The sequence below is a fragment of the Podarcis melisellensis genome (genome assembly GCF_964234715.1).
Source record: "Podarcis melisellensis genome assembly, chromosome: 17".
NCBI classification, from domain to species: Eukaryota; Metazoa; Chordata; class Lepidosauria; order Squamata; family Lacertidae; genus Podarcis; species Podarcis melisellensis.
Window position 1 is genome coordinate 5,944,505 of NC_138534.1, and position 22,342 is coordinate 5,966,846.

At 45.8% G+C, this 22,342-nt stretch overlaps 1 protein-coding gene across 2 annotated transcripts; it reads left to right on the forward strand.

The window, feature by feature from the left end:
• The first annotated feature begins 641 nt into the window (after nt 1–641).
• WAS (WASP actin nucleation promoting factor) lies at nt 642–20,895 on the forward strand. 2 transcript variants are annotated; one of them, XR_014163932.1, is made up of 13 exons: nt 642–895; nt 2,933–3,073; nt 5,540–5,626; nt 6,570–6,666; nt 8,287–8,325; nt 10,098–10,148; nt 14,130–14,307; nt 14,766–14,808; nt 15,915–16,068; nt 17,344–17,729; nt 19,469–19,574; nt 20,322–20,504; nt 20,535–20,895. XR_014163932.1 is itself a non-coding variant. In XM_081894437.1 (12 exons), the coding sequence occupies exons 1-12, from the start codon at nt 782–784 to the stop codon at nt 20,372–20,374; spliced, it is 1,449 nt and encodes a 482-aa protein (XP_081750563.1). In that variant the 5' UTR covers nt 642–781; the 3' UTR covers nt 20,375–20,895. The 2 variants fall into 2 exon arrangements, 1 of the variants encoding a protein (XP_081750563.1); XM_081894437.1 differs by having other exon boundaries at nt 20,322–20,895.
• The last annotated feature ends 1,447 nt before the right edge of the window (nt 20,896–22,342 follow it).

A 22,342-nucleotide genomic window follows, 5' to 3' on the forward strand; every position in this document is an offset into this window, starting at 1 on the left:
CCATGTGACCCGGAAGTGTCTCCGGACAGCGCTGGCCCCTGGCCTCTTAAGTGAGATGGGCGCACAACCCCAGAGTCTGGCAAGACTGGCCCGTACAGGCAGGGGTACCTTTACCTTTACCTAAATGCCTCTCTGGGACGCAGGAGGCGCTGTGGGTAAAACCTCAGTGCCTAGGACTTGCCGATCGTAAGGTCAGCGGTTCGAATCCCCGCAGCGGGGTGAGCTCCCATCGTTCGGTCCCTGCTCCTGCCCACCTAGCAGTTCGAAAGCACCCCTAAGTGCAAGTAGATAAATAGGTACCACTTTATAGCGGGAAGGTAAACGGCATTTCTGTGTGCGGCGCTGGTGCTGGCTCGCCAGCTGCAGCTTCGTCACGCTGGCCACGTGACCCGGAAGTGTCTTCGGACAGCGCTGGCTCCCGGCCTCTTAAGCGAGATGAGCGCGCAACCCTAGAGTCGGACACGACTGGCCCATACGGGCAGGGGTACCTTTACCTTTAAATGCTTCTCTAGTCTTTTGCTGGGCCGATGCACTAATGCGCAGCTCTCGGGTGAAATCGTTTTGTCACATTTTGCCCACATATCTGGGCTTCCGGGGCCCTGCTCTGACTGGCCCTGCGGCTGGGCCTTGTCAGCCAGATGGGGAACCCAGCTCAGTGTGTGTGCATGCGTGTGACCCGGTGGTTTCTGAGCTTCCTGTTGAAAAGCCCTCGCAACGCGGAAGTTTGCTCTGGGTGAGATCGGAGCACACAGAGCCCCCGAGGCATCTTGACAGGGCCAGGATGAGCCGGAGGTCCAAGCCAGCAGCCCGGACGCAGCAGGAGAACGTGTCTTCCTCCCTCCTTGAGGACCATGAGAACCAACAGGTCTTTGAACTGTTGGGCAGAAAGTGCACGGTAATTCTGTTATCATTTCACAGGGGCGGAAGGGCCTTGGAAGCAGAAGCCAGAACTTCCCGAGAGTCGAGGGGAGGGAGGAGTCTGCCACAAGGATGGCAGGTGGTTGTGGACTGGGATTTAATAGCCACATTGCGGGGGGGGGGGGGAATTCAAGTGGTACAATGCAGAGGACCCCTGGGTTTGGTTCGGAGCAAGCCGCCTGGGGCCAGTCCCTCTCAGCTTGACTTCCCTTTCTGCGTTGGCTTGAGGATAAATGAGAAAATGCTAGAAAATTATGACAAACAGTAAGAGAGCAGTCAGGAAGTGGTGGGGGAGTTAGGGGAGGGGTAGTACTTTTTTGGGGGGAGACCCCATCATCCCACAAATGCCCACTTCACAGTTTCAGTTTTAGTCTCTGGAACCGGTTCTGTTACAGGTGCTCCTCATTCCATATTTGTAAGAAATCAATATTTTAGTGTGGCAGCACCTACACTTCGGAACTTCCTGCCTCTTGATGCAGACTTAAATTGGTAACTGACTAGCATTGTTTTGGAAATAAGAAGATGCCCCGGTCGGGGTGGCTTGAAACCAGCAGATGGCAATGCTCTAGGCTTGGGATGCTCAACGAAAACCTGATTTCTCACGGCATCTTGAATCTCTTTCACCTTCCGTGTAGAAGAGACTGGAGGTATTGCTATGAAGCAATCGCTTGATTTGTAAAGTGAGAATGCTGCAGGTTGTAGTTTGTAGGCTGCCTTGTCTGCAGGAAATGGGGGAAGAAAACCACTTCCTCAAGAGGCCCAGTGTGGTGGTTTGGGCAGTGATGACATCCAGAAAGCCCCATCGTGCAGCCATACCCGCCTTCAGAATAGACTCTTTCACCTGGTTCAAAAATACTGGACCAAAATATGAAGGGGAATATCCTTATCCACAAACAGATGTGTGGCCTGTTATGTACTGAGTTGAATAGGATCCAAAAGGCAGCAGTCTGATTGGTCCTAGAACAATAGGATTCAGAATGCAGCAGTCTGATTGGTCCACAGGAGCCACCCAATCCAGCTCCAGGTGGAAGTGAATCCGTGACCCGATTGGCTTACAGGAGGATCCCAAAATTAGCCAATCACGTGAAGCCCATTGTGTAAATAATGTATATAAAGCAGACACTCTGGGGGAACTTCCATTCCTCCTCACCACTATGAGCTGAATAAAGAGCATGAAATCCACTCTCGACTCCAAGTATATTTCATGGCCTGTAGTGACAAGATAAAATAGCACTTAATTTGAGATATGCATCATACAACACGCTCCTCCTAGCCACTCTAAGCTGGGGGGCGTGATTTTTGCTCCTTCTTGGGCCTGCACCCTTGGCAGGGAACAACCTTCAAGGTACGTCCCTGGATGAGGCCGATGGGAAGTAGAGTCCCAAGGAAAGTTTCACAGGCATGGGCATGGGCAAGTGGGGGCAGCTGCCTCCCCCTGAATCCTAAAAAAATCTTTGAAAAGCATTAAAAATATTCAATTCACTGAGGTTCTGCCCTGCCCCCCCACAAGTCTTCCCCCTGTAACATCCTCTTTTGGGAGGGGGGATTTCTACTCATGATCTCACCAAAAAAAAACTCAACAATGTTTGCCCCCCCCCCCAAATCCTGGCTCTGGCTCTGTTCACAGGCCCCCATTTCATGGCTCCTCCGTGGTTTGAATCCAGTTGAGACCTGCCCTTATATTGAAACGGGGGTCCTGGCCTCCTTGATTCCAAAATATAATACTTCCACAAAACACGACTTGGATCCTGGGAGAAGTTAATTTTAATAAGTTACCGGAATGACAGTTTGTTGTCTCCTTCTCCCACTCCTTCTCAAAGCCCTGTAACTGCACTGCTCACAGTGCCCTAAATCTGCTCCTGATTTTACCCCTGGTCTATGCTTCTCCATCTTTGGGTTAGGGATTTGGTGTGGTTTGTAGGAAATTGCAGGAGGCGTGAGACTCTTACAGTGGCTGGGCATGGCATCCTTGGCACAGGTAGATCATTAACATGCATGTGCTCTTTCCCGCTAGACCATGGTCACAACTGTGGCCCAACTCCTCCTGGCCTTGCCGCAAGGCAGCAGAAGCTGGTCCAAGCAAGGCTGCGGTGTCCTGTGCTTCGTGAAGGATAACCCCAGACGTTCCTATTTCATGCGCTTCTATGATTTGAAGGTACCAGTTCCCTGGCTCCATTGTGACCTTGCCCTTCATCCTGTCATCCTTCCAGGTGTGAGCACCTGGAGCTCATTCATGAGAATAAAATGATGTCAAGTCCGCAGAGTCTCTCCTCTTCCCAGAGGGGAGGTGTTGTGAGTGGGAACTGCTGCCCGCATTCGCAGGGGGCGTAACCAAGCCCCTTGCATCACTGAGTCCTGTGCCCGCATCATGCCCACCAGCCAGCCAATATGGCTGGGTGGGGGCATGGTTTAGCCGTATTTGAATGACTGCGGGCACACGGACTCTCCGTTAATGTTCCTGGCTTCCTTGGATCACCTGCCATTGCTCCCTTTAGGTTTTTGCTTGGTTTCTTGACCTTGCTATGGACTTTGGTTGGTCGCCTTGGTTGTCCAAGGGGCCTGGTAGGATAGATAGATAGATAGATAGATAGATAGATAGATAGATAGATAGAGGATAGATAGATAGATGATAGATCATAGATAGATAGATAGATAGATAGATAGATAGATAGATAGATAGATGATAGATAGATGATAGATAGATAGATAGATAGATAGATAGATAGATAGATAGATAGATAGATAGATAGATGATAGATAGATAAACTTTATTTGTATTAGCCAACGAGCATAGCAACATAAAACAAGCAATATATACAATTAAAAATACAACAATGGGTAAAAACAACAATCAGATGACCAAGATTATCGTTCAGATAGTGGCCCTTAATCTCATTGCACCCTCAATAAACCTATCAACCTTTGCTGTTGTCTGATCATTTTGATCTGATAAAAGAAAGAACAATATGGCCTCAGATGGGTGGCCTGGGATGGTAAGTAAAAGTGGGGTGATGATCTCATTCCTCAGATCTTCATAAAGGGGACAGGACAGGAGAACATAGAATCATAGAATCATAGAGTTGGAAGAGACCACAAGGGCCATTGAATCCAACCCCCTGCCAAGCAGGAAACACCATCAGAGCACTCCTGACATATGGTTGTCAAGCCTCTGCTTCAAGACCTCCAAAGAAGGAGACTCCACCACACTCCTTGGCAGCAAATTCCACTGTCGAACAGCTCTTACTGTCAGGAAGTTCTTCCTAATGTTTAGGTGGAATCTTCTTTCTTGTAGTTTGGATCCATTGCTCCGTGTCCGCTTCTCTGGAGCAGCAGAAAACAACCTTTCTCCCTCCTCTATGTGACATCCTTTTATATATTTGAACATGGCTATCATATCACCCCTTAACCTCCTCTTCTCCAGGCTAAACATGCCCAGCTCCCTTAGCCGTTCCTCATAAGGCATTGTTTCCAGGCCTTTGACCATTTTGGTTGCCCTCCTCTGGACACGTTCCAGTTTGTCAGTGTCCTTCTTGAACTGTGGTGCCCAGAACTGGACACAGTACTCCAGGTGAGGTCTGACCAGAGCAGAATACAGTGACACTATTACTTCCCTTGATCTAGATGCTATACTCCTATTGATGCAGCCCAGAATTGCATTGGCTTTTTTAGCTACCGCGTCAACATGAGCCACTGTTTCCAGATTGCCATCTCTACAGGGGCAGAGTCATTCCTCAGTTGGAATCTTTTGGTATCTGCCCTCAAGTACGGCAGAGGGCATCACATCCAATCTGGCCAATGTGAAGGCACGTCTGTATTTTGGGAAAGGATTTTTTTTTCCACTTGAGAGATTGGCACCAACCACTTGGTTCTTTGCCTACCTTGTAGCAAATCGTCACAACTTTGTTAGCCATTGGAAAATGCATTGTGTGTCGGAGGTGAGGTTGTGGCCATCACCTACCCCTCCCCTTGAAGGGTATTCTGTTAAAAGAATCTGGCGTCATTGTTCCTGTCCGATGCCCAAGTGGTGGCTAGGGCCATGGCATGACCCTCCAGTCAACGAGCTCCCCCTACAGGTTGTTAACCCTTGTGTGACTCCTTGCAGCACGGGCAGGAGTCAAGTATAGTCTGTTCAATCCAATGCCTAAGCCAGTACCACTCATGTCCTGTAACCAATAAAGTTATGGCCTTTTTTAGCCCATTAACCTAAAATACTTGTGTCCATGTGTCTTACTTTATCTCCAAGTGGGTGTGGGGCCTCGACTCACAACAAATGCTAGTGAGGCGAGAAGGTTTAGCCACAAGCCCAGGTCTGAATGGCACGGGCACAGGAGTCAAAGAAGACCAGGGGACACATTTGATTCAGTTTTTATTTAAAGGCCAACCTACTGTACCTAATTCACACCTTCTGGAAAAAGACGCCAAACAAACTATAGCTAGCCTTCCAAATTCACACTTATTTGAATTTGTCAATGCAGTTCTCCAGCCTGGTAATGTATACAAAAAGGCCCATACTGGGGTCAAGGAGGCATAAAAATGCATATATCGGTGGAAATAATGTACAGAAATGCATCATATTAAGGGGAATTGCTTTCTCTGCCCCTTGTCTGCTCCTTTGTTTCAGGACAGGAAGATGACCTGGGAGCAGGAACTGTGCAGCCAGCTGGTCTACTTGGCTCCCACCTCTTATTTCCACACCTTTTCAGGAGATGTGAGTATTAACTCATAGAATCATAGAATTGTAGAGTTGGAAGGGACCCTGAGGGTCATCTAGTCCAACCCCCTGCAATGCAGGAATCTCAACTAGATCATATAGGACAGGTGACCATCCAATCTCTGTTTAAAAGCCTCCAAGGAAGGAGAGACCACCATCTTCTCGTGTGAGTCTGTTCCACCATCCAACAGCTCTTGCTGTCAGAAAGTTCTTCCTGATGTTTAGTCAGAATCTCCTTTCTTGAGGCCATTGGCTCAGGTCCTAACCTCCAGAGCAGGAGAAAGCATGTGAGAGCTCTTTAGATTGTTGAAAATGTGGCTATGTGAATATGTGCATATATGTGTAGGCAGTGCTTTTTTTCTTCGAAAATGTTTAGGGGTACTCTTATTTTGACTCAAGAAAATCACCATTTTATAGTTCAAATTGGGGAAAATAAATACAGTAAATGGACAAAAGTACAAAGATTCACAAAATGATTTGGGTATGCGTAAAAAGCACTGTGTGTAGGATTCCTAAAATGTTGTGTGACTCTGTTGGATGGTAAGTGAAAGGCCAAAGGCTGCAGAGAAGAAGCACAAGCACATCAGAAAAAATAAAGCAAGCATTTTTATTCACACATTCTACTGTGTTGTATGCAAGAAAAGTTAGCATGTGGAGATGAAAGCATTTTCTGCTTTGTTGCTTTTCATTAAAGTCACAATATAATTTCAAATGTACATCTATTGTTGTTTTTTAACCAAGCCTTCAAAATATAAAAGTTATTCAATTATATTTTAATAGATAAGTAAATATAAACTTGGGGAAACTCCAGCTCCCTTTTTCGGATGTGCATTGAGCTGTGTGACAGTTTTGTTGAAGGAGCTGGAGTCATATAGGGTTGTTGCCATGGGAACAGCCATGGTCCCACACCCCAGAGGTTTTGACTTGGGATTGCTTTCAGGACTGCAACGTGGGGCTCAACTTTGCCGATGAGAATGAGGCATACAATTTTCAACAAATGGTGGAAGAGAAGATTCAGAAGAGGAACCAGAGAATGGGTAGGTGTCATGCCTCTTTCAAAATGGCGGCTGTAAGAAAATATGTCTGCAGGGTTTGCAACCGAGGGACAAATCATACCTTAAAACAAATGGATAAAAAGTGGCTGCTTTTTCTGATGCAAAGCAGTGTGGGGAAGGGTGCTTCTTTGAGCAAAAAAAAAGTGGTGTCTTAACCCTTTCCCTGCCAGCCATTTTCCCATGCTAAATTGACACCAAATCCCCCGTAAAATTACATGTAAAACAACAATAAACATTCAGATAAATGTTTCTGAATATGTTAACAAAGTTGTGTCAGTGTGTATATACCAAGAGGGATGCCAACTTTTTATAGGATTTGGGATTTGTTGGCAGGAGCTGCGGGGTCATGGGTGAAGAAGAGAGAATGCATTGAGAGCAGTGTGGTGTAGTGGTTAAGAGCGGTAGTCTCGTAATCTGGTGAACTGGGTTCGTGTCTCTGCTCCTCCACATGCAGCTGCTGGGTGACCTTGGGCCAGTCACACTTCTCTGAAATCTCTCAGCCTCACTCACCTCACAGAGTGTTTGTTGTGGGGGAGGAAGGGAAAGAAGATTGTTAGCTGCTTTGAGACTCCTTCAGGTAGTGATAAAGTGGGATATCAAATCTGAACTCTTCTTCAGGCTGGTGTACGACTGAGCTAAACAGGTGGGGGACATGAATAAGAGACATGCTAGCATGCAGCGTTTAGGCGTTCATCCCCTGAACTCTAGTCTAGACATGGAATGCAAACTTGTTTCCCCAACCATGAGGGCTAGGAATAGAAACTCAATTAATTTCTCAATAATTCAACATTTTCACAAAGTAACAAATTCCACCCACTTGGAGCTGAAGAGTGAGCAACTCTCTCTCTCTCTATATATATACAGTGGTACCTCGGTTTACAAACTTAATCTGTTCCGGAAGTTCATTCTGAAACTGAAACCATTCTTAAACCAAGGCGCGCTTTCCCTAATGAGGCCTCCTGCCACTGGTGTCCTTCCACTGTTCAGATTCTGTTCTTAGACCAAGGTAAAGTTCTCAAACCAGGACACTATTTCTGGTTTTGCAGAGTTTGTAAACCAAATTGTTCTTAAACCGGACTGTTTTTAAACCGAGGTAAAGGTAAAGGGAACCCTGACCATTAGGTCCAATTGTGGCCAACTCTCGGGTTGCGGCACTCATCTCGCTTTACTGGCCGAGGGAGCCGGCGTACAGCTTCCGGGTCATGTGGCAAGCATGACTAAGCCACTTCTGGCGAACCAGAGCAGCGCACAGAAACACCATTTACCTCCCGCCAGAGCGGTACCTATTTATCTACTTGTACTTTGAATGTTTTTGGACTGCTAGGTTGGCAGGAGCTGGGACCGAGCAACGGGAGCTCACTCCGTTGCGGGGATTTGAACCGCCGACCTTCTGATCGGCAAGTCCTAGGCTTTGTGGTTTAACCCACAGCGCCTCCCGCATCGTACCACTGTGTATATATATATATGATATGAGTGAGTGGTTCCTACAGCACAATTAACCCCTCTGCTGACCAAGACTCCATCTAAGAGGGGCCAGATTCTTCCACTGAAGCACGGCAGAAACCCTTTTCTCCTCTTCATAAATCTCTTCCTGTTTTATAGATAGACAGCCGCCGCCTCCTCCACCTCCAGTCAATGAAGGTATGTATCTGCCCTGCTCACATATCCCTATACTCTTTTGTGTCGAAGCAGGGGCAATGGTGCTTTTTCTGCCAAGGACTACATTCCTTTCAGAATAATCTGTCAGTGGGCGCATGCCAGCTGTGGGTTGGGTCCAAAACCAGAAGCAGACATGTCCACCCCCTTTCTCATTCTTTATCTCTTTCTACCACAACTTTTCTCCCTCTCTTTATCATACCTCCTTTTCTCTCTTCCCCCTATATTTCCCTGCCCTGTAGTTTGCCAGAGGAGGGGTAGATTGCTCTTACCAGAAGCCTCACTTAACACTTACAGGGAGCTTTTAAAATAAGACTGGGGGCCACAAGTTACTCGCACCTGAGCTGAACTATTAAGTGTAGTGGGAAAGCCCTTGATAATCATAATTTGTCAAGAAGGATTCGAAACCTGCGGGATCAGAGATTCTTAGAGGACTGGAGTAAATATTTGAATTATTTGAAAAGCAATTGTGATAAACAGATTACGCTAATAGGACTGCAAGAAGTTCTGTAAGGAGGACTTTGTGAAATATTGCAAGGAAGACTGAAAAGAATTATTAGTTAAGGACAATTAAAAGTAACAGAGAAATTAAGAAATGCAGAACAAGTGATAAAGAACGGAAAATCTTCAGAGGTTGTTGACGGAAGTCTAAAATATTGTGTAAGATAAGAAGTTATGTTAAATGATTGTTGGAACATATATGTTAAAAAATTTATAGATAGATGATAGATAGATAGATAGATAGATAGATAGATAGATAGATAGATAGATGATACATAGATAGATGATACATAGATAGATGATAGATAGATAGATAGATAGATAGATAGATAGATAGATAGATAGATGATAGATAGATGATAGATAGATAGATAGATAGATAGATAGATAGATAGATAGATGATAGATGATAGATGATAGATGATAGATAGATGATAGATAGATAGATAGATAGATGATAGATAGATAGATATAGATGATAGATGGATAGATTGATAGATTGATAGATTGATAGATTGATAGATAGATGATAGATAGATAGATGATAGATAGATAGATAGATGATAGATAGATAGATAGATAGATAGATGATAGATAGAGATAGATAATCATAATTTGTGAGTAAACTGTGCTGGTTGAGGGCTCACCCCAGTTGCCAGAGAGGAAGTATTGCTGTAAGTACAACTGAATCCTGAATTATTGCTTTAGAGTTGCGCTGCCATATTTCAAAATGTGAAAATCCGGACAGAAAAGCTTTTTAAAGCTTTTGCATTTCTGCCTGGACATGGTTACCGACTGCCGTATCCCACCTATGGCATTCTGGACATATGGCATTCCTACTTTAGAGCCTGTGGATAGCAGTGCTGTCTTCAAGAGGTTCTCAGCAGCTCCCACAGGGAATTCTCCTGGAGCTGCTGATGGTGAGCTATCACTAGGGATGTCAGAGAATTCCACTGGAAACACAAGCGGGAGTGAAAATTGCCAAAAGCCACATGCTTGTCTGAGGCGAGGAAAGGAAATCTTCAAATGCTGCCTAAATAATTACAGTATTTTCTGCATTGTTTTGATGTTTCCTTTTCATCGAAATAATCAGGTATATAATTCCATCAGTTTTGTCCATAGCCGATAGCAAAGCCAACAATGTAGGTTCTATCACAAGCTGAACTGCAGCAGAATAGAAACAGTGTTGATTGTGACAAACACAGGACAGGACTGCCTCTTTACATCCTGATCACTACTCTTTTTGCATCTGTTAGACAGAAGACCAGCTCTCCCCCAGCCGCCATCTTCTGGGATTGACTCAAATGGTAAGCAGCTTGCAGAAACTCTGTTTGCGTGCTATTTCTTCATTTATTTAATGTGTAGCCATATCCACAACTACAAGTTCGCAGGTCAGCTAACAAATGCAACATGAAAACAGAGAATACAGCTGTCAGGGTTTCAGGGAGAGAAGAGCAGATGGGGGAGGAGACAGAGAGCGAGGGGGAAGAATCCCAGAGAGATGAGGAGGAGGATGACGATGACCAAAGGTCGTCCATGAGTCTGTCCAGTGAGTCAGAGGACTCCCAGAAGGGAGCCCCCCTGGTCAGACCAAAGGGAGGCCAAGGGGGAAACGGTGAGGAGCAGGGGAGCGAAGGGAGAAGCCCCAGTAGGAGTTGGACACAGGAGCCGGCTTCTCAGCCGGAACGGAGTGAAGGGGGTGGAGTTGCCAGTGTGTCAGAGGGAGCAGAGCGAGAAGGAGACAGGGGGAGGAGATCGGAGCAGGACACTCAGCCGGAGGGGGTGGAGAGTAGCACCGGGAGCAGTGTAGCGGTCGAGAGAAAGGTCAGAAGCAACGTACGCGCGCCAAGTTCAAATGTAGAGGCGCGCGGAAGTGAGGAGAGCCCTGGGGAGGAGCCCGGCCCCAAAGCGAGAAGGAGGGGGGCGGAGGCGTCAGAGGATTCAGCCTCGGGCAAGTCCCGGCGAGGGGGAACCCAGGGGGGCAGAAAGACCCTGCGGAAAAGGAAAGAGAGGAAGAGGTGGTCCAGTACAAGCCTCTTAAATTGGTGCCGAGGCGGTACAGATTCAGAGGGTACTTCAGCGGTCTAACGTTACAGACGTAGAGTCACAAAGATGGAATGTAAACGCAACCATGATCTTCAATAAAGACTTTCTGTAAATAAACCGGATTGGAGTTGGGTCTCTTGTGAGCTGGGACCAGACGGGTGGCTCTGACAACAGCAATAAAATCAGAAACTTTCAGTAAAAGAAACATCCAAAATGAACCACGGCAAAAGAGCTCTCGGTACAAGAGCCATAAAAAATAATTTAAATCCTTTTTTAAAAAATTCCAAAAGATATACAAGATCAATAAAATTATATTTTATAATAGAGGTAACATCCTGTGCTGGGCCACTGTGAATTTTCACTACTCTCTGCAACCATCAGATGTCAAGGAAATAAAAAACTTTCTGACTTTTAGAAGACATCTGAAGGCAGCCCTGTATCGGGAAATTTTTTAATGTCTGGTGTTTTACAATTTTTTATATATGCTGTAAGCTGCCCAGAGTAGCTGGGGAAACCCAGCCGGGTGGGTGGGGTATAAATAATAAAGATATTATGGGTATTATTATTATTATTAACCATTTGTAGGGTTGCAGGTGGCAGTAGTGCATTGGATTTAAAACTAAAAGGTCACCTATCATTGCCAAATCAGAGCATCCTTACTGGACGCCCCTGTCCATGGTGCTGTACCACTTGCAGAAGAGTACATCTCCCCATCACATCCTTGGGCTTATGAGAGCCCACCCACTATACTTTTCAAGGTGACCAAGATAAAACAAGGTAGAATTTTCTTCTTTAGCTGCTTGTTCCAGTACCAGCAACTCCATATACTGTCATTATGTTGGTCTGGGGAGCACTGGCGTAGCGTGGGTTGTCAGCACCCGGGGCAAGGCAAGTAATTTGCGCCCCCTAACCCGTGGATTTGTGCCCCCTAACCCTAACCTTCAAAGCCCTATACGGCCTAGGGCCCTCGTACCTACGGGACCGCCTCTCCTGGTATGCCCCACAGAGGAACTTACGGTCTTCAAATAAAAACACCTTGAAGGTCCCAAGCCACAGAGAGGTTAGGCTGGCCTCAACTAGAGCCAGGGCTTTTTCGGCTGCGGCTCCAACCTGGTGGAACGCTCTGTCACAAGAGACAAGGGCCCTCCAGGACTTGACATCTTTCCGCAGGGCCTGCAAGACAGAGCTGTTCCACCTGGCCTTTGGTCAGGGCGCAGCCTGACTCCCTCCTTTGGCAATCTTTACAAAACTTTAGTTTATGGTTGCCATCAATTTTGATTTTAATTCATTTCTATAATGTTTTATAATGTTGTACTGTTTTAGTGTTGTTAGCCGCCCTGAGCCCGGCTTCGGTTGGGGAGGGTGGGATATAAATAAAACTTATTATTATTATTAACCCCCAGATGTTGCGCCCGGTGCGGCCGGCCCCCCCTGCACCTCCCACGCTACGCCACTGCTGGGGAGGAGAGGATGGGCTTGGTCAGTTTTCTTTAAAGGGGAAGATGTGTGCTTTTGCACAAGCAAAATAGGGGCAGCCCACCTTATCTATTTGTTTAAAGTATATTTATAATAATAATTTTATTATTTATACCGTGCCCATCTGGCTGAGTTTCCCCAGCCACTCAGGGTGGCTTACAGCACATAAAAAAATTGCAAAACATTAGACATTAAAAATTTCCTGATACAGGGTTGCCCTCAGCGTAACCAAGGCAGTTTCAGTCCCATGGTGAGGTCTGAATCCCAATTGGAAGAGATTCAAATAGTCTCCATCCTCTAGGCGTGCCTGGAGTTGCTCAGTGACCACCTGCTCAACCACCTTGCCCAAGAATGGAAGATTTGAGACTGGGTGACATTTGGCCATATTGGCCGGGTCCAAAGATTTTTTTTTAAGAAGTGGTTTAAGAACCATATCTTTCAGTGGGTCTGGAAAGGCTCCCCCACAGAGGGAAGCGTTCACCACCCCACGGAGCCCATTGCCCAGCCCTTCCCGGCTCACTTTTATGAGCCAGGGTGGGAAGGATCAAGGAGACAGGCGGTCAGTTTCACTCATCCAAGCAGCCTGTCCACATTCTCGGAGGTAACAGATTGGAATTGATCCCATGCAACTCGACTAGACAGGACTCTAGCACTCTCCCGCCCCAGCCCTGCTCCCGTGGTGGGGGCTACCTCTTTCCAAATCTGCACTCAGAAAACTGGGTGTTCCAAAAAGGATGTCTGGTGCAAACTAATGACTTCCTAAAAATCACTGCAACTCCCCCCCCCCCCCATGACCTGGGTGGCTAAGAGAAACCTGGTGGACAAGCAGAGCCAAGAACAGGCCTATCTGCTTCATCCAACCAAGTCTTTGTTACACATGCCAGGTTTAGTCCTTCAGGTCGTGTGAATCATTGACCTGGCATTGCACAGCAGCACATTAAGGTCGCGTGGGTCTCCCTTGTTGATTCCAGCATCCTTCTGGTCAAGACCAAACCTGGAGGCAGGGATAGTCTTCAAACAACGACTAAGCCTGCCTCCTCGGTAATGACATAGTCTGGTCCCATAACTCCTCCTCGTACCCGTGATCACTGAGATCAGGTGTCCCAGTGCCCTTGGAACCTGCCACAGCCATTCTGTTGACTGGGACCCACTCCCAGGTAGTCCCGGGATGTGTTATACAAACTATACAATAAACCAATAAAACAGTAGAAACTAGTAATAAAAAAATGCAGTTATACTAAAATTAAACTAATCCCCAGACCCAACTAAACATTTATCCCACCCCCAACAGAGCAAAAAACAAACAGACCCAACAAGAACCAAAATTTAAAATGCCATAGATTAAAAACTATTTTAAAACATTTAAAAGCATTTTCAACAGTTGCCCCAACCCCAGACTTTGTTCCCGTGAGTTTGGGCTCCAGCACTCACAGCAGGGCAATGTCCCTCCAGCCTCCCAGGAGTCTCTTACGCTGAGCAGGGTGAGTCTGGGCCCTGTCCTCCTAGGCCAGGTGGAAAGGGTCTTGCAGGGAGCAGTCTTCAGCACTCACAGCAGGGCAATATTTATCCAGCTCTTTAGCTGAAAAAGTTCCCAGTGACTTGGGTAAAATAAACACACACATACAGTCAGACAATGCTAGTGAATAAAGAGATGAAACATAGAAAGGAAAACAGTGTATGAGATGGCAGGCAACACTGGGAGTGTTGTAGAGGGAGGTCTGATTGATAGGTGTTCGCTTCCTCACCCCATCTTATGTTCCCCAAAGGACGTGGCATGCAGCCAAACTCTCCTCCAGCATCTCTGCCTCTGGCAACTGTTGACATCCAGAATCCAGACATCACATTTTCCCGCTACCGTGGACTTCCTGTTCCTACTGCAGTGGAGAAAAAGAAGGGGAAGAAAAAGATTTCAAAGGCGGACATTGGTGCTCCAAGTGGGTTCAAGTGAGTGCTTGTGGAAGTTATGCAGACCTCTCAAAGACTGGGATCTGGGGAAAGTAGGAAATCTTCAAATTTCAAACGACATAACAGAAAGGATTCCTTGACTTCAGTTTCTTTTTCTGAAGTTTTCATATCAGGCTTCTTTTGTTTTGCCCTTGAAACTCTTGTTTCTTTACTTGCATATGGAAATTTTCTATGAAACACAGCTTGAGAACTACTTCCGTAGCATAGTGTGTGTAACCCTAACCCACAGCAGAGGATTGCCATGCTGTGCTTTGCACATGGGCAGGTGCTGTCTCATACAGAAAGGTGGTGGAAACATAACTAGGATGTAAGCAAGTCACAATATGCTGCAGATGAAAGGAGGAGAGGGGAAGTCAAAGAGGTCTGGAAGCCTTCATGTAGACGCATTGTCATTCAAGGCCTTCACTCATTGAATGTCTTCTGTGATTCCTTTCCAGGCATATCCAGCACATTGGATGGGATCCCAACAGTGGATTTGATGTACGTAGCCACGGTGATTCATCAATAGACTTGAAAGAGAGAGTCTCAGTGGGGGGAAATTATCCTGAGGTCTCACATGTGTATGAGATGAGACTTTTGAGTTACTGAAGTCCAGCAAACTCTGTGTTTATACATAGAATCATAGAATTGTAGCGTTGGAAGGGACTCTGCAATGCATGACCTGCTTATTTACATCATACCTGACTGAAAACATGAGGCTCTTTCTCTCAAGGTTTGCTTATATATTCCAATTATAAGGTGTTGTCAGAGCTAGTTGCTGTGCCAAAAAGTTTAGACTGGAGCCAAGAGGAAGCAATGCTGTTCTTTAGGAAGAGCAGGTGGTCTCCTAGTTACTCTTTTCATTGAACAGCTTTGATTCAGAAGCTTCTATAGGGAGATCACCTGGCCTGCTCTCACCTCTCAGCTGGTACGGCTAGTCTTCTTCTTGCATTTGGCTGGAGTTGGGTGATAAGGCACAGCCTAAATAGCTACAGGAAGGATGGGGGGCCCTCCAGTTGTTGCTGGACTCTAACTCCCTTCAGCCCTAGCCCGCAGGGCCAGTGGTCAGAAGTACAGTGGTACCTCGAGTTACAAACGCCTCAGATTACAAACGCTTCAGGTTACAAACTCTGCTAATCTGGAAACATTACCTCAAGTTGAGAACTTTGCCCCAGGATGAGAACGCCTCTAGTTAAGAACAGTTTCAGGTTAAGAACGCACCTCCAGAACGAATTAAGTTTGTAACTAGAGGTACCACTGTAATGCTTAAAGATAGTTGAAGTTTTAAGATTGATTTGACTATGAAGAAGGTTTAAGGTGATGGTAGGTTAGGCAGAGGTTAGGACTGTATAATCGTTTTAACCACACCAGCTACCTCATTCTATGCTGGAAGTCAGGTCCTATCAGTTGTAACCTGATGACCATCGTGACTTGAGCATTGGCTCAAGAAGATGGGCACTGAACAGACATGGCAACACATTCTTTCTCTCTCTTTCTTTCTTTCTTTCTCTCTTTCTCTCTCTCTCTCTCTCTCTCTCTCTCTCTCTCTCTCTCTCTCTCTCACACACACACACACACACACACATTTGTCTATGTTTTTATTTCAGGTGAATAATTTAGATCCCGATTTGAAGACATTCTTCTCCCAGGCGGGAATCAGTGAGGCTCAACTGACTGATGTTGAGACTTCAAAGATTATCTATGACTTCATTGAAGGCCAAGGGGGGCTGGAGGCTGTGAAGGAAGAGCTGAGACGACAGGGTGAGCTGCTGGAATGGGAGGGTCTCGGACCTCAGGTGTCATTGGCAGCCTCTCTGAGACTGGACCAGTGAATGGCTCCAGATCCTGGTCTCTAACTAATACTACACTGACTATTAGAAGGCCTATCCATGCTGAACGCTTTGTTTGAGCTTGGATGTACTGATCGGAGTAATAACTGGAGCAGTAGCCATGTTAGTCTGTTGCAGTAAGAACAACAAAGATCCTTGTGTCACCTCAAATGGTTACCGATTTATGACAGCATAAATGTTTGTGGAGTAGTAGCGGGTGGCGCTGTGGGCTTGCCGATCAGAAGGTCGGTGGTTCGAATCCCCGCGATGGGGTGAGCTCCCCTTGCTTAGTCCCAGCTCCTGCCAACCTAGCAGTTTGAAAGCACGTCAAAGAGCAAGTAGATAAATAGGTACCGCTCCAGCAGGAAGGTAAACGACGCTTCCGTGCGCTGCTCTGGTTCGCCAGAAGCGGCTTCGTCATGCTGACCACATGACCTGGAAGCTGTATGCCGGCTCCCTCAGCCAGTAAAGTGAGATGAGCGCCGCAACCCCAGAATCATCTGCGACTGGACCTAACAGTCAGGGATCCCTTTACCTTTACCTTTTAGAGTCCACTTACGAGATGTGTGGATTGTAATCCACAATTGGCATTGGCATGCAGGGGTGTGTCCATGCAAATACATTTATCTTTCACCATTGAGGGGTGGAATTTTGGTCTGTATGTTCATCGGTATGCTGATGACCTTCACATCTATCTCTCCTTTTCATCTTCAGCAGGTGGGGTGGTGCATGTTCTGAATCAGAGCCTGGGTGCAATTATGGACTGAATGAAGGCCAATAAAGGGAAACTCAATCCAGACAAGATGGAGCTATTGTTAGTGGGCGGCTCTTCTGACTGGATGACTGCATGTTCTTGATTGGGCTGCAGTCTCTCTGAAGGAAGAAGTCTGTAGTTCTGTGATTCTCCTGGATCTTTTTCTGTCATGTGAGGGCCCCAGTCGCATGGAGTGCTTTCTACCAGTATACCACTATTTGCCAGGGGTAACCTAGCTTCCGTAGGCTATGCTCTACTAGAGCTATGCCCTGGTAACCTCCCAGCAACTGGTATTCAGAGAGAGAGAATAATCCTTATTGTTCTTACTGATCTAATCGTGATCAACACAATAAGCCATCTATCAAAGTATTTTTGCTCGGTCTAGAATACATGGGTAGTTCTCTACTAAAGCTGCCCACTGGGATTTTAGTGTTGATATTTGTCTCATTTCAGGTCCAAGTCACCCTCCACCCCCACCCCCAAATCGTTCTGGCCCTGGACATAGCCGAAGTGGTCCTCTACCACCCATCCCACCTGTATCAAACAGGGGAGCTGTCCCTTCGCCTCCACAGCCCTCTCGGGGACAGCCCAGCCCTCAGTGGGGACCTCCTCCACCAGTCTCTCGGCCGGGAGCAGCTCGTCCCCCACCACCCCCAGCTGGGTCAGCCCCACCGCCACCCCCACCCCCGCCACCCCCGCCACCCCCTCCTGCATTCCCAAGTTCTTCCCCATGTCCCCCTCCCCCTCCCCCCTCTGGAGGGCTTAGCTCACCTGCTGTTGCCTCCACCGGACGTGGTGCATTACTGGATCAGATACGCCAAGGAATACAACTCAATAAGGTAAGACACGGTGGAGAGCATCAAAGGGTGGTTCGTGCTTAGTGTGTTAAGTATGATTTCTCATATATGATTTCCCTGGTTGGATTGGCTACAGCAGGCATGTCCAACAGGTAGCTCATGATCCACTGGTAGATCACTGGACGTCTGTGGTAGATCACCAGTAGATCCCCGAAGAAGCTCAACAACTTTGACCTGAACCCCCCAAAACAGGACTTTCCCTCCAAAAAAACCCTCAACATCTTTGCCCTGCACCCCCAAAATGGAGGTAGATCACTGCCAGTTTTTAACTCTGTGAGTAGATCACAGTCTCTTGGGAGTTGGCCACCCCTGGGCTAGAGAATTACCGTACTTAAGAACCAGATGTGGCAGGAGGATAGCAAAGTTGTGGCAATGTGTGATAATGGAGGAAAGAAATATGATGTCAGACTTAACTGTTCTCATTACATTAAGGCCTAGTTCTCCAGTTCTCTACCACTTCAGACTGCAGGTGAGGAATCACATGATGGAATACTCCCCAATTGGGAGGGGGGACATCTATATATTAGAGAGGGTTCCAACTTGTTGGAACATATGTACACATGTGGTGGGAATGTCTTTGTGCATCAACATTCTGGGTGGGGTGATGTTTAAGGAAATTAACTCCAACATTGAACAGTGGGCTCAACCTGCCTTGCAGTTATCACTGTTAAACCTATATATAGGTTTAAATTTAGAATTGAAACACAAAGGATTGCTGGGTCATTTACTGGAAGCAGCAAGGACCATCATAGCTTGCAACTAGGGATTTTCATGGAGTGATATTTGACCTGTGGTATTAGAGAGTATGAAGACAGGAAGGCCTGGCGTGCTCTGGTCCATGGGGTCAAGAAGAGTCAGACACGACTAAACGACTAAACAACAACAACAACAATTAGAGAGTATAGCAGACGGCTGCTTTAGAAAAAATTAGAAGTTTAGAAAAAAAACTTTAGAAAAGTTTAGGGTTGCCCCTGGCCAGAAATAGAAGGGCCCTTTTGAAACAATTAACTTTGCTAGTGTAGTAGAACACAGTTGTCAACTGCCATCATCAAATGTTTCCTTTTGGACATTATATTTTTTGCTACTTTTTGATATTTTTATGCACCTAAAAGGAGGGAAAAGAGAAATGGACTAATATATGTATTTTTAAGAAGTGCTGCTGTGCTAAATTCTGAGACAATGTGTTTTCATTTTGCTAGGCACCTATTTTTCACTTACTGACAATTTGCCTTAATTGTCTTTATGCTTATGTACACATATATGTAATATTGTGATGGCGTTATACTCTCTCTCTCTCTTTGCTTTTGTTTTTGCTTTGCTTTACCCTTTTAAACATCTCAATAGAAAATTTAAGGCAAATAAAACTAAAAACAAATATTTCCTACTAGTGTGACAGGGAGAAAACTAGGCCAGAACCCTTCTCTCTATTACTTAGAATTTGATGTGGAAGGAAGCGTAATCCCTGGAAGAACATTCAGTGGTATAAGCCCCCCTGTAATTTAAAGTGGTATAGCCCGGACATGGTCAATTGCATTTGTGTAAACTAGTTTTAAATATTTGCCTGTTACCACTGTCCACTGCATTGTGACAGCTGTATCTGTTTTGAGGAAGAGCAAAGTGAACAAAGACAGCTTTGTGTGGTTGAAAAGTTTGTGCGGGTTCTAAGGGCCGTCAGCATTCGAAGCCCTAATGACACCACTTGCAATCCTTTTACCTTTTAGACCCCTGATGTGCTGGAACCGCCATCGCCTGCACAGAGCTCTGAAGGCCTGGTAGGAGCTCTTATGCATGTCATGCAGAAGAGGAGCAAGGTCATTCATTCCTCGGGTGAATTTTGTTGCATCTGATACATCTCATCCTTTGAACTGCGTGCTTACCAACAAAAACTTAACAAACTGTCTAAAGTTTTGTGCTTGACTGGAAAGGACAAAGCTAAGATCTGAGACAGAGCCAGTGCCGTTTTACAAGGGGTGAAATCTTGATTCCTGCACTGGTATTGTATCTAGTATTAAACAGGTGCAGTGGTACCTTTGGTTGTGAATGGGATCCGTTCTGGAGCCCTGTTCGCAACATGAGCAGCACGCAACCCGTGGTCTGCGCGTGCCGCAGTTCGCCGCTTCTGCGCATGCGCATGATGTCATTTTGAGCATCCGCGCATGCGGCGAAACCCGGAAGTAACCCTTTCCAGTACTTCCGGGTCGCTGCGGGACACAACCTGAAAACGGTCGACCTGAAGCAAACACAACATGAGGTATGACTGTAAATGCAAAGGGTTCTGTCCAACGCCACTGTTACTCAGAGGAGAACCATTGAAATCAATAGAGATTGCTAACTTTAGTCCACTCATTTATTATTATTTTTTAAATGGGTCTACTCTGAGTAGGACTAGCACTGAATACAACTCCAAGGGAGAAGGGTAGGCTGGAATAACTTGTAAGTATGGGGAGGTGGTTTGGGTGAATGAATGGGATGACCATTCATTCCTGTATGGAAAAAGAGGTGTAGGTGCACTTTAAAAGTGCTATTCGGGAAAGCCTCCTCTCACATTGTTGCTTTGTTCTATTGTACCCACAGATGACGATGAAGACAATGGTGATGATGAAGAGGATGACGAGTGGGATGACTGAATCCAGAAGGACGCAAAGCCTGATCCTTCTGACCATCTGTTGCTGTCTGAATTGCTGTGGGCATTTAATCAGACTGCTACTCTGTTATGGTCCCCCTCACAATCTGTGCAGAAATCCAGTAGGTGCAAGGGCAGCTCCGCTTTAGTCCCTGCAGTGACAGGTCATTATTTTCCCATTCCTCCTCTCCAGCATCACTTAGGCTAAAGAATAATTCCCATTCTGTGCACCTGCAAGCCTTTGACAGTCTTAGAAAGTTCGGCTGTAATCCTCCCTCTTTCAAACCCTTGACAATACCACTTCTAATCTCCTCCTCTAACTTTCTAAGAGCCATATTATCTTTCATCCAGCCCCTTCATCCTCCTTTCTTTCTCCTCGATGTATAATCTTGTGTGTCTTTAAGAAGTGGTTCCCCCTTTGAGGCCAATGTGCAGGTATGAAGATTACAGGAATGTAAGCAAAACCTCTGTCTTATAAAATAACCAGTGTATTGTTAACACACATAAAAATCCTAGTTGACTGAATTATTTGCACGCCTTTCAGAGGAATGTTTTCCCTTGCTTTAGTTTTAACTTTGGGTAGGGGTCGCCGGGATGCAGTCTCCAAACTTTAAGACAGGTATACTGTACCTATTTACTTTCAAATTTGGTTGTTTTGATTGCAGTGTGACAGAGGTATTATAGATATATAAGGTAAAGGTAAAGGTACCCCTGCCCGTACGGGCCAGTCTTGACAGACTCTGGGGTTGTGCGCCCATCTCACTTAAGAGGCCAGGGGCCTCTTATAGATATATACTGGAAACTAAAGTATTTTCAGTGGCTTGGATCCTAATTTGCTCTTCTCTCCGCATGGGGGGGGGGGCGTGATTTCTGCCAAATGGTCTGCAACGCCCCACATCATATCTTACACCATTCCCAGTGGTCCCCCACTGGACACAGAAGGTTGTGAAAGAAAGGGGAGGTGGGAAAATCCAGTTCCATGAACTTTGTTCTATTCCAGGAAAGGAAAATTGGCTTGGATCTTAAGGTGCCTGTTGGACAGAACAAAACAAAAACAAAAAAATGTCTGGAAGACCACAGATAAATAGCTTATGCCACTTACCTTTGAATGGAATTAAAATTGTAGTAACTAGAGACTTTTCAAGTGAGTAGCTCCACACAGGAAATCTTAGCTTCACCTTTGGTGTTTTGACATTGTGCAGAAGAAACTGGGCAGCTTGGAGAACAGACACAGGATCCTTTCCTTTGAGGGTGCCTTCCGGAGGCCACGGATTCAAGCACATACCAGAACTTTGAGTTTGCATAATTAAAGTGGATTAAACAGCTCTGTCACCATAGTCCAACAAATCCACGGGGGGGGGGGGGATCAGTCTTTTTGTGGTTCAGAAAGTGATAGTGAAATGCATAGAAACATGTGGGATGAACATATGACTAATGGGCAGATGTATAAACTTTCTGTAAATGAATCCAGATGAATGCTCAATAATGATAGGATATAATCAAGCTTTATGCAAGTAAATACAGATAAATGTTCAATAAACAGGTTGTCTGAAGGGGCACTGAGCCTCAGCCTCCTGTACTTTTCACCTTCTGAGGTCAAACACACTTTTTTTCTATTTTCATTATTCTCATATTTAGAGGGTTGCTAGTGAAACATAAAAGTAGTACATTGTGCTGTGGTGGCAACAGGGTGGGAAAATGCTGTCTGGTAGTATAGGAACATTATAAATTTGGTGCCAACGTGAGCTTTATTCTTTTAGGGCTAATAGCACCGTGAAGAGGAAATTTGGTCAGGATTATAACTAGGGAAAGAAGGGTTAAATCTCCTTCCACTCCCCGTGCTGCAGTTCCTATTAAAACTGACACCCACCTATGTGCCTATAATATATATATATATTTAAAAACTGTAACATATTTTAAAGTGGCACATTGTGTTATGTCTAGTTTGGCCCACAGTCTTTCTTGTTTCTTT

Bases quoted from the DNA above. Each gene is read 5' to 3' on its own strand.
- WAS (XM_081894437.1), top strand. From the start codon at position 782: ATGAGCCGGAGGTCCAAGCCAGCAGCCCGGACGCAGCAGGAGAACGTG. The intron at 14,308-14,765 runs GTGAGTGCTTGT...ATTCCTTTCCAG, and splicing joins GGTGCTCCAAGTGGGTTCAA to GCATATCCAGCACATTGGAT. The intron at 16,069-17,343 runs GTGAGCTGCTGG...GTCTCATTTCAG, and splicing joins GGAAGAGCTGAGACGACAGG to GTCCAAGTCACCCTCCACCC.